The following is a 16988-nucleotide window of genomic DNA, read 5'->3' as shown; positions in this document are numbered from 1 at the left end:
TCAAAACGTTAAACATAGAATTAATATGGTCTAGCAATTCTACTCCTAGGTATAACCAAAAGAATTGAAAGCAGGGACTCAAACAGATACTTGTATAACTATGTTCATATCAGCATTATTCACATTAGCCAAAAGGTGGAAGCAACCTAAAATGTCTATCAAGAGATGATTGGATAAACCAAATGTGGTATATATATATACAGTGGAATATTGTCCAACCTTAAGAAGAAAGGGAATTCTGACATAGGCTACAACATGGGTGAACCTTAAGGATATTATGCTAAGTGAAATTAGCCAGGCACAAAAGGACAAATATTGTATGAGTCCACTTATATGAGGTATCTAGAATAAGCAAATTTATAGAGACAGAAAGTAGAATAAAGGTTACCAGGGACTGGGGAGAAGGGAGGCAGAAGCAAGGAGATAAGTTTAATGAAATGAGTTTTTGTTTGATATAATAAAAAAGTTCTGTAGGGCTTCCCTGGTGGCGCAGTGGTTGAGAATCTGCCTGCTAATGTAGGGGACACGGGTTTGAGCCCTGGTCTGGGAGGATCCCACATGCCGCGAAGCAACTGGGCCCGTGAGCCACAATTACTGAGCCTGCGCGTCCGGAGCCTGTGCTCCGCAACAAGAGAGGCCGCGATAGTGAGAGGCCCGCGCACCGCGATGAAGAGTGGCCCCCGCTTGCCACAACTAGAGAAAGCCCTCGCACAGAAACGAAGACCCAACACAGCCAAAAATAAATAAATAAATAAAATTTAAAAATTGAGACATAATTCACATATCTTAAAAAAATTCACTCTTTAAAAAAAAAAAAAAAAAAAAAAAAAAGTTCTGTAAATAGTGGTGATGGTTACACAACAGTGTGAATGTACTTAATGGCATTGAACTGTACACTTAAAATGGTAAATTTTTATGTTAATGTATATTTAACCACAGTAAAAAAAAAATTTTTAATGCCTGCTAATTATGTAAAGAAATTTATGTAAAGAAATTCATAAGAAGCTGAGATGACTGGGCTTCTGTAACAAATACAATTAGTACAGTAGGATAAAAATTCTTTACAAAAAAAACATTTGGCTGAGACAAAATTCTTGTGCTACAGGCTGGAAAGCATTCTCTAGACACTTAATGTTTTGAATTAGAATTGTAGGAGTTAAAAGCCACATAATTCTGGCAACACATAGCTACACCAAAACATAAAGAACATTGAGAGAAGAACGTTACTGGGATATATCTTGGTCAGAATTTGTGAGCTTGATTTCATTTGTTCATAAAACCAAAAAGTCTGTTCTGACTCAACCTCTGTGTCCTTTGTAACGACATGAATTTCTATAGGACAGGCAGATCTAGAGGGAAAAGGAGGGGTGCCCTAGAAGAGCTGATCTTGAGACTGCATGTGTAAGGAGCTCTTGGGCCCAGGGCACTCTTCTTTTTCTGTTTCCCTATAAGGATGTGGTAGTAGGATTGGTATAGGGGAAGGTTGGTAGGGCTTTTGACAAACATGGAGAAGCTCTACCATCCACAGTGGTGGGTTCAGTCATTTTCCAGTGCATCTAACACTGGGAGTTTGGTTAAGATTTGAAATGATTTTTTTCTTTCTTGTTTAGTATTCTGAACGTCACATATGACCTATGTATCTCTTTAAATGTGCTTTTAACAGTTTGTTAAAGAAATCGATAATGAGAAGAGAATGAGACTTTTGCAGTTTGTAACTGGAACCTGCCGATTGCCAGTTGGAGGATTTGCTGACCTCATGGGTATGTCTACAGGATCACTTTTCCTATACAGAAAATTGTTTATCACACTGCTGTTGTATTAATGTGTATACAGTGTATCAAATAACAAAGACAAGTATATTTTCTTAATTAGACACAGTTAACCTGGATTTGTGTCAACTTTTTTTTTAAATTATTTATTTATTTATTTATTTATTTATTTATGGCTGTGTTGGGTCTTTGTTTCTGCATGAGGGCTTTCTCTAGTTGCGGCAAGTGGGGGCCACTCTTCATCGCGGTGCGCGGGCCTCTCATTATCACGGCCTCTCTTGTTGCGGAGCCAGGCTCCAGACGCGCAGGCTCAGTAATTGTGGCTCACGGGCCTAGTTGCTCCGCAGCTTGTGGGATCTTCCCAGACCAGGACTCAAACCCATGTCCCCTGCATTGGCAGGCAGATTCTCAACCACTGCACCACCAGGGAAGCCCTGTGTCAACTTTTAAATCGCTTTGTAATCCTTATCTCTAGAAGTTTTTAACTCTTAGGCTAGATCCCATGTTTTAACTCAGTAGGATAATGGTCTTCTATATGTAGATCTGTTTCTTCATTCAGTCATAAGGCAAACATTTCACTGTCTCCTATGAGAGACACTACTATTGTTTGTATTATATTTTAATGACTTGTTTACCACTCTTCCCTGTTATACCTGGAGCTCTTTGAGATATAGATCCATATCTTTATCTTTTTATTTCTAGTGCCTAGTACAGTGCCTGTCACATAATAGTCACTGATTAAATTGTATGTTATTTTGAAATGAATGACCTTAAGAATATTTATTTTGTGACTAAATAAATAAATTCAAGTCTTTCTTTAACACCAACACTATGCAAGTACCATAAGAGGATAGAAGTTGTGATCCCTAAGTCTTTTTCAGCTGGAGAAGAGAGTCAGAATTAAAGAATTAAATAGGCAATTCTGGATACAGTGTGTGGAACCAGTTCAAAAGACTTTAAAAGCCAGACCAAAAGAATTTGGACATTACTTAGGGTTTTGGAAGCTGTGGGAACTTTTTGAAGACAGGTGAACTTGCTGAAGCTGCCTTTTAGGAAGATTTGATAGTAAGGTATAGCATGCAGATGGAAGAGCCTGGAAATAGGAAGAATGATTAGAGCAATGATAAGAACCTGATCTTAGGAGATAAAATAAGGATGGAAAAGAAGAGAGAAATGCTAGAGAAGTTCCAAAGGTAGAAATAGGACTTGATTAGAAAATGAAATATAAAGGAAGAATGTTTACCATGTTATGAAACATGGAGAAGTTGTGAAATGTAAAGAATCTGCTGACAAAAAATTGCAGAGGAAGGAACACTCCCAAACTCATTCTGAGGCCACCATCACCCTGATACCAAAACCAGACGAAGACACTACAAAAAAAGAAAATTACAGACCAATATCACTGATGAATATAGATGCAAAAATCCTCAACAAAATACTAGCAAACAGAATCCAACAGCACATTAAAAGGATCATACACCACGATCAAGTGGGATTTATCCCAGGGATGCAAGGATTCTTCAATATACGCAAATCAATCAATGTGATACACCATATTAACAAATTGAAGAATAAAAACTATATGATCATCTCAATAGATGCAGAAAAAGCTTTTGACAAAATTCAACACCCATTTCTGGTAAAAACTCTCCAGAAAGTGGGCATAGAGGGAACCTACCTCAACATAATAAAGGCCATATATGACAAACCCACAGCAAACATCATTCTCAATGGTGAAAAACTGAAAGCATTTCCTCTAAGATCAGGAATGAGACAAGGATGTCCACTCTCACCACTATTATTCAACATAGTTCTGGAAGTCCTAGCCACAGCAATCAGAGAAGAAAAAGAAAAGGAATACAAATTGGGAAAGAAGAAGTAAAACTGTCACTGTTTGCAGATGACATGATACTATACATAGAGAATCCTAAAACTGCCACCAGAAAACTGCTAGAGCTAATTAATGGATATGGTAAAGTTGCAGGATACAAAATTAATGCACAGAAATCTCTTGCATTCCTATACACTAATGATGAAAAATCTGAAAGAGAAATCATGGAAACACTCCCATTTACCATTGCAACAAAAAGAATAAAATACCTAGGAGTAAACCTACCTAGGGAGACAAAAGACCTGTATGCAGAAAACTATAAGACACTGATGAAAGAAATTAAAGATGATACCAAGAGATGGAGAGATCCATGTTCTTGGATTGGAAGAATCAACATTGTGAAAATGACTATACTACCCAAAGCAATCTACAGATTCAATGCAATCCCTATCAAATTACCAATGGCATTTTTTACGGAGCTGGAACAAATCATCTTAAAATTTGTATAGAGCCACAAAAGACCCCGAATAGCCAAAGCAGTCTTGAGGGAAAAAAACGGAGCTGGAGGAATCAGACTCCCTGACTTCAGACTATACTACAAAGCTACAGTAATCAAGACAATATGGTACTGGCACAAAAACAGAAACATAGATCAATGGAACAAGATAGAAAGCCCAGAGATAAACCCACGCACCTGTGGTCAACTAATCTATGACAAAGGAGGCAAAGATATACAATGGAGAAAAGACAGTCTCTTCAATAAGTGGTGCTGGGAAAACTGGACAGCTACATGTAAAAGAATGAAATTAGAATACTCCCTAACACCATACACAAAAATAAACTCAAAATGGATTCGAGACCTAAATGTAAGACTGGACACTATAAAACTCTTAGAGGAAAACATAGGAAGAACACTCTTTGACATAAATCACAGCAAGATCTTTTTTGATCCACCTCCTAGAGTAATGGAAATAAAAACAAAAATAAACAAATGGGACCTAATGAAACTTCAAAGCTTTTGCACAGCAAAGGAAACCATAAACAAGAGGAAAAGACAACCCTCAGAATGGGAGAAAATATTTGCAAACGAATCAACGGACAAAAGATTAATCTCCAAAATATATAAACAGCTCATTCAGCTCAATATTAAAGAAACAAACACCCCAATCCAAAAATGGGCAGAAGACCTAAATAGACATTTCTCCAAGGAAGACATACAGATGGCCACAAAGCACATGAAAAGATGCTCAACATCACTAATTATTAGAGAAATGCAAATCAAAACTACAATGAGGTATCACCTCACACCAGTTAGAATGGGCATCATCAGAATATCTACAAACAACAAATGCTGGAGAGGGTGTGGAGAAAAGGGAACCCTCTTGCACTGTTGGTGGGAATGTAAATTGATACAGCCACTATGGAGAACAATATGGAGGTTCCTTAAAAAACTAAAAATAGAATTACCATATGACCCAGCAATCCCACTACTGGGCACATACCCAGAGAAAACCGTAATTCAAAAAGACACATGCACCCGAATGTTCATTGTAGCACTATTTACCATAGCCAGGTCATGGAAGCAACCTAAATGCCCATCAACAGGCGAATGGATAAAGAAGTTGTGGTACATATATACAATGGAATATTACTCAGCCATAAAAAGGAACGAAATTGAGTCATTTGTTGAGATGTGGATGGATCTAGAGACTGTCATACAGAGTGAAGTAAGTCAGAAAGAGAAAAACAAATATCGTATATTAACGCATGTATGTGGAACCTAGAACAATGGTACAGATGAGCCAGTTTGCAGGGCAGAAGTTGAGACACAGATGTAGAGAACAGACATATGGACACCAAGGGGGGAAAACTGCGGTGGGATGGGGATGGTGGTGTGCTGAATTGGGCGATTGGGATTGACATGTATACACTGATGTGTATAAAATTGATGACTAATAAGAACCTGCAGTATAAAACAAACAAACAAAACAACTAATACTAAACTTTCATTGGGTTATTTGTATGGAAATATGTTAATATAAATGTTTCAGACATTACATGAAATTTCTAAAAATCTTAAAAAAAAAGAATCTGCTGAGTTTAAGGTGACTATCAGACAACCAAGTAGAAAATCTCAGTGAGGGGACAGTTTTACAGGTGTTGTTAAAGCACGAGTTTAGAGGTAAGAGTAGAGGGAGAAAGTAGACTCATAAGAGCAGTGAAGCAGTGACATTTGAAGCTGTGAGAATGGATGGGCTTATGCAGAAATAGAATACAGAGAAGAGTAGAGAGCCGATGCTTAGAAACATTTAGGGGTGAGACATGACTAGCCTAGAGACAGACTTAAAGGAGAGACCAGAGAATAAATATTTTAGTTTCTCCGAAGCAATATAGAAGGGAAGTTTTTATCTAGTGCTACAGAGAAAGAAGTCTCAAAAAGGATAATTTGTAAGTCCTTTGAGAATGCTCTGTAGTTTGAAAAAGAGAAACCATGTTGGCGGTTGGAGAGGTAAGGAATAGTGACCAAAATGAAGAAAAAACTGGTACAAGCTTCTCAGTATAAACTGGAAATCTGATTATTAAAAAAACAAGAACCAGGTCTTCTCTTGAGGATAATATTTGGGGTTGGATGGAGCAGTCTAAAGCAACACAAAAGGATACCTGTGGAAGACAGAGATAGTGAGATTGTGGTTCATCGAATTTTAGAGTACATTGGTTTAACCTTCCTTCCACCCAGTGTAGGAAAAGAAAGTTGTAAGAGTGATGTATATAACAATTTAATCTGGTGGTTTTTGACCTTATCAGATCTAATATCCCATTTTTTTAACATATTTATAATACCCTCACGGAATGAAGTTGGTAGATGTGAAATAATGTATCTACAATCTCCAAAAAATACAGATACATAACACTAATACAAAGAAGAAAATTTTTAAAAATGATTTATAAAGAAATAATATTTGTTTCAATACATGTACATTTGGGAAAAACTCTGTTAGAAGACACAAAATGTTGTTCCTATTTAGAAGAAAAGATTTGGGCTTAAGAGAAGGTCAGAAGCCCTTCTGTATAAGAATCACTGGAATATGAAAGAACAGATAGAAAAGGTAAGAAATAATAAATAGACGTAAATAAATATAAGAAAAAGAGGGAAATAACCTAAGTGAATTAAGGATAATATACTTGCCAGAATAAACTATAGCTGATCAAAGTAGAGAAAAATGAGGTAGATCTTATTTTAAAGTGTAGTGTCTAATCACGAAATTCCAGTATAGGCCAAGGCTCTGATATGTACAAAGGCCTCAGAGACCTTTTTAAAGTTGAAATAGGCTGAAAAATAGGAAAAGTGGTGCAAGAGTCTATCTGGAGGTTGTTTCGTTTAGGGACAGTGTCAGAGTAAGATTGAAAACAACAGGCAACCTGAAATTAACTTCAGTATATAATGTTTACAACATGATGTCTTACAATTCCATAAAATTTTAGAAAGCATCCAGGGTAATAGTATTTGATAATATGACATATTTGTAAAATAGCCTTTATCAATGAAATTCACTAAAATCCTTAATTTCATATTTCTCTGCTATTTTATTTTATTTTTTAAATTTTTATTTTTGTCTGCACTGGGTCTTCCTTGCTGTGTGCGGGATTTCTGTAGTTGTGGTGAGCGGGGGCTACTCTTCGTTGAGGTGCGCAGGGTTCTCATTGCAGTGGCTTCTCTTGTTGTGGAGCACGGGCCCTAGAGCACATGGGCTTCAGTAGTTGTGGCACGTGGGCTAAGTAGTTGTGGTTTGCGGGCTCTAGAACCCAGGCTCAGTAGTTGTAGCGCAGGGCTTAGTTGCTCCACGGCGTGTGATATCTTCCCGGAGCAGGGCTCGAATCCATCTCCCCTGCATTGGCAGGTGGATTCTTAACCACTGCGCCACCAGGGAAGTCCCTCTCTGCTATGTTAATATTTGATTCTAAGTCTATTAAAAGCAATCCAGACTCTACTATTACATACTAATTAGAACTATTAAACGAAACTTTCCATCTGTGTGGTTAGAAATGCTGTAATATATTGAGAGAATGTGCCAGTACATAAACCATTTAATAATTTCAAGCTTAATTATTTAATAATTTTAACTATCCTTTTTCATAATGACCATATCCTATAGTACTGGGCTTTTCGCATAACTACTTGTGAAAACACTTCAATGTGATTAGATACAAAAGTACTACCACTTTATATTTGTACTGGGTTTAGTCAGGTGGAACATGAGAAAGTTCTTTGGGTATGACTGTCTTATATATGGCGGAACAATAAGTGTGCCTGGCCCCTTCTTATTTAAAAGTCCAGTAGTACTACCAGTCCTTATGACCACCAGTAAATGCTTCTTAGGGAGCAGTAGTGACCTTTTTAGAAAACCGGTGCTTAAAGATAACCATTAACAGCTGACTCCAACACAAGGTAAATGAGAGGCAAGAATGGGGTGTTAGGTGTGTAAGGGTCTGCCCTATAGGACCTATAAGCACAAGCATTGTTAATATTGAATTCACTAGGTTGTTTACATTTTCTAAAGTTTTAACAATTTTCTATTTAAATCAAGTTTTGTAAGACAGTGAGCTGTAGTTTCCCTATTGTGTTTAAAACTAAAATTAAGCTTTTTATGTGTTCTGCTCTTATGTGAGGTATTATTAATTATAGCATTCTGTTATTCTGGCTAAGCAATACTAGATAAAAGTGCATTTTCTCCTCTTGGGTATACATTAACAATGTGGTTCTCAAACTCTAGCTCTCAATCAGAATCGCCTGGAAGCTTGTTAAAACACTGTTGCTGAGCCTCACCCCCAGAGTTTTTGATTCAATTCAGTAGGCTTGGGTTAGGGCCTGTGGATTTGTGATTCTTAACAAGTTCTCTGGTGATGCTGATGCAGCTGGATTGGGGATAACAATTTGAGAACCAGTGCATTATCAAACTGTTGATGATTTCACTTTTAGGGAGCAATGGGCCACAGAAATTCTGCATTGAAAAAGTTGGGAAAGAAAATTGGTTGCCTAGAAGTCATACCTGGTAAGTAAAATCAGAAAGATTCAGTTATATGTATAACTGAATCACTTTGCTGCAGACCTCAAACAAACACAACATTGTTAATCAACTATACTTCAAAATAAAAGAAAAATTAAAAAGACAAAAAAGAAAGAGCGTAGAAAATAGTTTTTTCGCATTTATCCTGTATATACTAAAACTTGTTAGAAATTAGAAATGAAATACTTTCCCCATGGTATTGAATTATTTTTAATAGCTTTAGTGAGACATAATGTAACAAAAAACTTACCCATTTTAATTCAGTGATATTTAGTAGATTTTCAGAAAAGTAACCATCACTATAATCTAGTTTTAGAGTATTTCCTTCATCCCAAAACAATCCCTGTTGCCATTAACAGTCAATTCCTCCCCCCACCCCCAATTTTTTTTTTTTGAAATGTGATATTTAGAAAACTTAACTTTTCTCTGTAGGCAGAGGAAGAAATCAAGTCTAGATAGCTGTAGGGAGAGCTACTCTAACATAGTGACAGAAATACTATTTTCTCATTATAAACGTAGTTTAACCACATTTCCAAAAATGTACAAAACTAAAAACAAACCCTAATCTTGACTCAAATACAGTATATTGGAATTCAACCTAATGTCAACAATAGTTGAACTTTATTTTGTGGGACATTTCAGTAGTCATACATATACCTTGCAGGATATTTGTTTATTTTCCCTATCTACCCTTTTTGTTTATTTTATTGTTTGCTCCTTTGTATTTTCATACATGTGGCTTTTTAAGAATAACAGCTTGGCATGTTTGTTGAAAATCAATTGACCGTAAATACATGGGTTTATTTCTGGATTCTCAATTCTATTCCATTGATCTATATGTCTGTCCTTAATGGCAGTAACATTGTCTTGATTACTGTAGCTTTTCAGTGAGTTTTGAAATTAAGTATGCATTCTCCAACTTTTTCAAGATTGTTTCTGCTCTTCTGGGTTCTTTGGATTTCCATATGAATTATAAGATCAGCTTGTCCATTTCTGCAAAGAGGTCAGCTGGGATTTTGATATGAATTGCTTTGATCAGTTTGGGGGAGTAAGGTCATCTTAACAGTATTAAGTCTTCTGATCCATGAATATCAGGTGTCTTTCCATTTGTTTAGGTGTTTAACTTATTTCAACAATGTTTTGTGGTTTTCATTACACGAGCCCTGCATTTCTTCTGATAAATTTATTCCTAAGTATTTTATTCTTTTTGAAGCTATTATAAATGGAATTGTTCTCTTAATTTCATTTCAGATTATTCATTGCTAGTATATTGAAATACAATTGATTTTTTTACATTCATCTTGTACACATATATTTTGATTTGATCTTTTCTCCCTTTTTTTAAGCTTGGAACAGATTGTGCCATTACATTATTGTGAATAGCTTATCTCAGTCACACATGAAAACCAGCCTCATTACTTTTTCAAGTTCCATGTTTCCATTTGTTCATTTCTATAACCGTAAATTTATTTTCCCTTTGTGGATAGCATTATTTCTTAAAATATAGCAGAAGGCCAAGGCTTTAGGGCAGATTCACTACCTGTTACCTTCTGAAGGTGTTCTTAATATGGCCCAAAATTAGAAGATGCCTTTAAAAACTCACAGCTAAGAATAGGACAGAGAAATTCAGTCCGACCAACGTATTAGATATTAGAGCCGAAAACTTTTTTATTCTTAATGGGGTATACTTAAAACCTTTTGATAAGAGACCTATGACTCACAAAGCCTGAAGTATTTACTGTCTAGCCCTTTACAGCAAAAGTTTGCTGACCACATATAGATTAGGGTGGATGGGAAAGCTTGAGAGGAGTGACATTTTACTGAGTACCTGCTGAGCACCAGTACTGTGCTATATATATGCTTGTTTATTCTTCACTCTATCCCGAGAGATAAATATTGTTATTCCCATTTTACCAAAGAAAAAACCGAGACTCAGAAAAGTAAAAAACACATGCTCAAGGGCCCAGTGACAGAGCTGGGATTTGAACCTAATTTTGTCTGGCTTTAAAACCATTGTTACACTGCCCATATTATTCTTAGTATATTTCCTTTTCTCAAGCTAACAATTCTTACTTTTAGTTTTAACCGCCTGGACCTGCCACCCTACAAGAGCTATGAGCAACTGAAGGAAAAGCTATTATTTGCTATTGAAGAAACAGAAGGATTTGGACAAGAGTGACTTCTGAGAGCTTGCACCGCCAAAGGACAAGAACTTATTTGCAATGTTTGTCCTTTTCCTTCTTTGCCTATTGCACATCTTGTAAAATTGGACTGTGACTGTTTAGAGAGTTACCTTGAGTGTAAGTAAATTAATGTTATCGTTGAGATTTATCTCCCAGTGATTCTGGATTTCTTTTCAATGTTCCAGAAATCAGATCTGCAAGTGACTAGTCAAAACCTTACTTAACATGGAATTAACACAACAATGAAATCTGCCTTGTCTTATTCCACTAGATTGTTTCCTTAACAAAAATTTTGTATATGTGTATCAGAAGTCTCATTTGGGAGTAGGGTTTTTTCTTTTAGAGATTCTGAAAATATGCAGGGAAGTCCCTTGGTAACTAAAATATGTAAGATCTTCCTATAATAGCCTCATGGTAAGAGGTATTTGTTTAAAATAGCCCAGCTTCTGGGGATGTGAGCAAACTTCTGGCTTGTGCTCTCCCTCTTATTTCAGCCTGGCCTGACTGTTGTTTTTCCTTTCCGGAGCATGAAATCCATGCATCATTTTGATGTTATCTCTAGAAAGGAGAGATATGAGACTCTTGTATCTCTCTACAAAGTAGTTTTGTTAATTTGAATTCAGAGAGAAGTTGGTCCCAGCCTGCAAATGACTGCATAACTCTCTTCATTTGGAAGTTTGTTTTCATTGCCTTGCAAATACTAAACTTCACAAACAGTATTAACACTATGCTTCCTTCACTGTCTGTATAAAAGTTAACCTAGAATTGGAATTAATTTAGCTGAATTCTTTGAAGGCCATCAACAATTTTTATATGTTCCTGTATATTAATTGCATCTTTATAATTTTATCATAATCCAACAACTTCAGTTACATTTAATTATTGCTAAGGAGTTCAAGTTATATCTAGAGTGCTTTCTAATCCAAGTAGAGGTCAATGAAACATCCTGTAAAATTACATTTTCATTAGGGAGGGAGAGCTGTGGTACTGGCTAAAAAGAAGAGAGTAATACGTTTATGCACAATACATTTCTAGTAACCACAGAAATGTATTCTCTATGTGAATTAAAACTTTTTAAACTGATAATTTCTCTGACACCTGTTAGAGTAGTTATTTCCATTCTTTCCCTTGTCCTTAGCTGGATATTCTGTTCACCTCTAAAAATTTTAACAGGTTTTCCCCATGACTGTTAGATTGCTCTGTTAGTAACTGATTAATGAATGCACTTTGACTTTTTCTGTGGTAATTTTTTTAACTTAGCCTGCTTAGACTCTGTGAAGATGACTGCTGTCAGAGGTTTGACTTTATGGACAGTGGGAGGAAGCCGAAGCCAGCTGAGTGCCTATCATAGCCGAACCCTGAGGACAGCCTCATAACTCATGAGATAGGGACTTTGGCAGGTTTCAGTACCATAGCGTGAACAAATAGCATTGAGCCAAAAATCAGCAGAGAATAGCAAACCCCTGTTGTATATGGAAAGAGAATGGGGGTTTTTGTCCCTAACTACTCTTCCTTTTACATCTTGGAAAAACAACAAAAACACTTTGCAACTTGTGTATCTGTACTCTAAAACACTGCCATCATAAAGCAGACTTACGTGAGTGAAAGGGTTGCCTCATCTAGAAATTGTTAGTGTAAAGGGAGAGATTGGGCTCCCCCCAATCCTGTCTTTATTTTGATTTTATTCTACTTACTCTAGGAAATGTAGTACAGTCTCTAAGCCCTAGTTGTTTTCAAAGTAGTGACTCTGCCTTTTTGTTGGTAGGGGGCAAAAAACTGTTGCTTTGTCTTACAGAGCGAATGTCTGCCAACTACCGATTCGTTATATAAGTCTGAATTTTGGTAATATATGGCTATGGAGATTAAGCCTTCTATAAAGACTTCCTATTGAGGTGAATGCTCACATTGAAATGTAGTTACCTACAATATTTACTATAGATTTATGAGATTAAATTAAGAGATAATGTAAGAAAGTAGACTTTTTTTGTTCTACATAATGCTTGATGATTCATTTAGGGACCTAGAAATATTGTTCAAAAATGTATAAATATCATCCAAAAGGCTTTCTGCCCTATATTTTTAAAATACAGAATAGTTATATTTGAAGTAGTCCTGGCCCTAGTTCTATAGGGCTTGGCTATTTAATATTTTTATGGAAGAAACATTTAGTTCTGGAAAAGGTAAATGCTTGTATATATTTTTGCAGCCTGGGATCTCCCTTACTCCATTTCTTCCTTTAATTTAAATGGCCACATGTATATGTCTTTCCCTGCTGTGTTAGGAAAATGGGGGCTGGATATCCCAAGAATCAGAGGTTATATAAAAATACTGCAAATAGACAGCAGACATAAATATCTACCAAATACTATCTTAAATTTTGGTCCAAATTGATCATTTGGAAATAGATTTATTGTAAGTGTTTAATTAGAGCGATTTCTTAAATCTGAACTAAATTGCTTTTAGAGTCCTTTTTTCTTTGTAAGCATTGTAAATGCTAATAAATCCTGTTAATTTTTTTACTGCATGTTATGTTGAAATAAAAACAAAGTAAAATGAGCAATTGCCTTATTCTTCTGCTCTTTTGGGAGGTTGGGGAAGGCAGCATTTCACATAGCCTGGGTCTGGAGGGAAGGACCTCACTTGTTTCATCAAATAGAGTGATTTAAAACTGGTCCAGCAGCTCATAATAATGAATTACTGCTCTGTCTTTTATGATCTTATATCAGAGTGCAGAAGAATGTAATTTCATAAGACTTACAATAACTCTATTTAAAATTCAGGTACTAGTTTTTCATCAAGAGATTGACATACCAATGTCAATTCATCTGAAATTTTAGTGAAACATGACTCACCTGCCCAAAGAGGTCTCATCCTAAATGAACTCTTTCAGTCAAACCCACTCTGCCACTTTTTATTTACCTGCTTAATAATCTGAAATGTTATTAGGGACGACTCATGGAATTAGACTTCTCTATTTTTATATCCCTCCTTGTTTTGGATGTAACTCCATCCTTTTAAACTCCTTTAGGTTAACTACTTCTATTTAACATTATTGGCATCTCCAGCCCCCCTCATTTTTTTGTTTTTCTTTTAGGGTTATTTACAAAATTATTTGTATATATGCTATGCTTTCATTAACCAAAAATGGAATGGCAGCACTGGATTGTATATTACTGTATTGGAGTTCCTTTGTTTTCTTGAACTGTAATTTCAAACACTCAGGTAACTTTACAAATACCACAAGGAGTGAAGTGCTCTTATAAAGGTCCTGCAGGGGGCTGCCTCACTTGCATTTCCTTAAAAGTTGTAAGACTGTTTACAATTAAACTTTTTGGTCCTTCATTCGCACACTTTTCTTTTAGTCTTGAGTAAGGTTTTCCCCACTTGCAGGGAAGCCTTCTATGTGAACAGGTCATATAGATTTCTGCCCCTCTGCTTTTGTAAGTGAGCAGGTTACAGCCTGTCTTGTACTCTGGAGTAGATAGGAAAAAAACTAGAAAGACTCAGGTGAGACTGGATTTAGTGCCAGTGTTGAAGAGAACCAAGATGAAGACATCTCCTTTTCTGGGACAACCAAGGGTTTCCCTAAGACAGGATCCCAGCCATAGGTGCTCAATAGAGAATTACCAGCTGGCTACCAAGACTTTTTCTTATTAGGAAACCAAGTGATCATGCTCTTATTTAAAATAGATCCAGGGGAAAGATGCTAAGGGAAGTGGGGTTTTTTAATATCCTCATCTAACAGTGACTGGAGGACAGGTTCCTTCCAGATCCTGCAAAGTAGGCCCTATCCTATTTATTCTGTCCTATATAAGCAGCTAGAAAGCTCTAGTTTTCAGCGTGGCTAAAAAAAGAGGGAAGACGTGTTCCCCCAGCATGAGGAAATCTTCCATGGGAAAATAAGTAGTTACTTTTACTGACCATTTGGCTGTCCAGCCCCAAACCCTATAAAGCATCAAACTGGGACTCAGCTATGGCTGACTGGCTGCTATTCTCTGGACTTTTAGGAAGAGTGTCTCACATTGTGTAACTCCAGAACAGAAACTGCTGTCACTCACAGCTCATTTCATTGGTCAATTCCCATATGTCTGTAGGGCTCCTTTGTGGTCAGGACATTTAGGGGAAGGATCCACGGTAATCTTCCAGGTCTTCAGTGGAGACCTAGGAAGGACAGTTTTGGTCCCTTATGAACAGGTTCCCACTGAGCAGAGATGCTGTGGGCAGGAGGGTTTCCTCGAAGAAACTCACAGGGAAGGACCTTGAGAATTTTCAGTCATACCTGCAGATCACTGAAAATAGCCATGCTGTTATTTTCCTCATTTCTAATTCAGACCTCTTCTATTTTATCTTCTCTATCCTAGCGACCAATATCACACCTATATTTACTGAGTCCAGGACAACTGTCAACATTTATTACTATGTCCCAGACACTTAGATATGCCACATGCACTGTCAGTCTTCCTGGTCACTTTCAGAGACGAATGATTATCTCTATTTTATAGAATAGAAAATAGGCTCAACATAATTGAGTAACTTGAAGTGTCCACAGCTATTAAGTGGCAAGAGTGCAAACTGGAATCCAGGACTGTCTGATTCCAAAGACTGCATGCTTAAACGTTTTGCTGTACTGCTACTCACAACAACCCTGGGAGTTTTCCATAACCAGTTCAGCTGTTCCATCTAATTGGTCTCCAAATCCTATCAAATCCATCTCCAAAACTTCTTTTGAATCACTTCTTTCGGAGCTGCCCCCCATTGCCACAGCCCACATCCATCATCCCTACCGTGGTTGACTGTAGCAACTTCTTGTCATTGCCTCCATTCTCTCCAGTCCATCTGTGCTGCCTCAGAATGATTTGTGGAAGAGTTGTCTCATGGTTCTCCCCTCTTAAAATATTACAGTGGTTCCTCCATTGCCACAGAATAAACTCCAAAACTCATAAACCTGTCACTCAAGGCCCTGACTACTTCCAACTCCTCAATTCTTATTCTGGCTCCAGTCACATGAACTTTCTGCTTCTGTGATTGTGACCTTGTTCAATTCATTCACCCCCTCTCAGTCTGTTTCTCCATATGTAAGATGGTGGTGATGATCATCCTGTGCCTATCTCCCAGGATATTTTGAGGTCCAGTCACTACAGCCCTTCTTCCCCTTCCTAAACGCTTTTATAATGTTTCCAGATTCAATAATCATTTCTTTGTATCCAATCCTTTTTTTTTTTTAACTTTACTTTGAAATAATTTTAGACTTACAGAGCTGTTGCAAAAAAATAGTATAGTACAGAGAACTCCTGCACACACTTCACCCAGCTTTCCCTAATGTTAACATCCCATATAACTTGGTACAATTATAAAAACTTCACATGGGTAAAATGACACTAAACTACAACCTTTATACAGGTATCACCAGTTTTCCCACCAGTGTCATTTTTCTCAGTCTCTTCCAATCTGTGACAGTTCCTCATTCAGACCTTGACATTTTTTGAAGAGTATTGATCTGGCACCTTGTAGAATGTCCTAAGTTTGGTTAATGTTTTCTTATGGTTAAGGCCATGGATTTTTTTGTGTGAAAGACACCATAGAGGTGGTGTGCCCTTGGTGCATGATATCAGAGGGCACATATCAATATATCCCATTACCAGTTATGTTAACCTTGATCCTCTGGTTAAGATGGTGCCTGCCAGGTTTCCTCACTGTAAAGTCACTATTCAATCCTCTTAATATGCAGACGCCCCTAGAAGGAAAACCAAATCCTCCCCCAATTGAAAGAGGCTACAGTGGAATGAATTTTTGGAGATAGATCATCTGCGTTGAATTCAGCAAGCTCCAGTGCCTCGAAGGAACACTGTAAGCTGAGGCTAACTAATTCACAAATTATTTCCTGCTAGAGAACCCATAAATTTTTGTGGAAAACGGAACAACATAGTGTTGCAATAAAAATAGAAGTGAGATTTTTTTTTCCCCTCTCCTGAGAACAAGGAAAGTAAAGGGAACAGTGAACAGGCTGGAGAAGAAAACATAACCTGGCCTGAAAGTGTTAATCACTCCTTGCTTTATTTTAACTGTTACTAATCGGTAGTGTCTAACTGGATTTGTACTTCACAAAGCTAACCTCACTCCCTGACACTATGTAAATTAC

General features: G+C 36.9%; 1 protein-coding gene across 4 annotated transcripts in view; it reads left to right on the top strand.

Annotated features, from left to right (window-relative positions):
* ITCH (itchy E3 ubiquitin protein ligase) overlaps nucleotides 1-14191 on the top strand; it is a 123884-nt gene extending 109693 nt beyond the window's left edge. For 3 of the 4 annotated variants that reach the window (XM_059897630.1, XM_059897631.1, XM_059897629.1), the window contains 3 exons: nucleotides 1664-1760; nucleotides 8579-8651; nucleotides 10746-14191. In XM_059897630.1, the coding sequence (XP_059753613.1) occupies nucleotides 1664-1760; nucleotides 8579-8651; nucleotides 10746-10845 (270 nt within the window). In that variant the 3' untranslated portion in view covers nucleotides 10846-14191. The remainder of the gene's footprint in view (nucleotides 1-1663; nucleotides 1761-8578; nucleotides 8652-10745) is intronic. The other variant, XM_059897632.1, reaches the window with a different exon arrangement.
* The last annotated feature ends 2797 nt before the right edge of the window (nucleotides 14192-16988 follow it).

This window comes from Balaenoptera ricei, chromosome 15 (assembly GCF_028023285.1).
Source record: "Balaenoptera ricei isolate mBalRic1 chromosome 15, mBalRic1.hap2, whole genome shotgun sequence".
In the NCBI taxonomy this organism is placed as follows: Eukaryota; Metazoa; Chordata; class Mammalia; order Artiodactyla; family Balaenopteridae; genus Balaenoptera; species Balaenoptera ricei.
The sequence above is the reverse complement of the archived record's forward strand: the minus strand, read 5'-3'. Positions and strand labels throughout refer to the sequence as shown.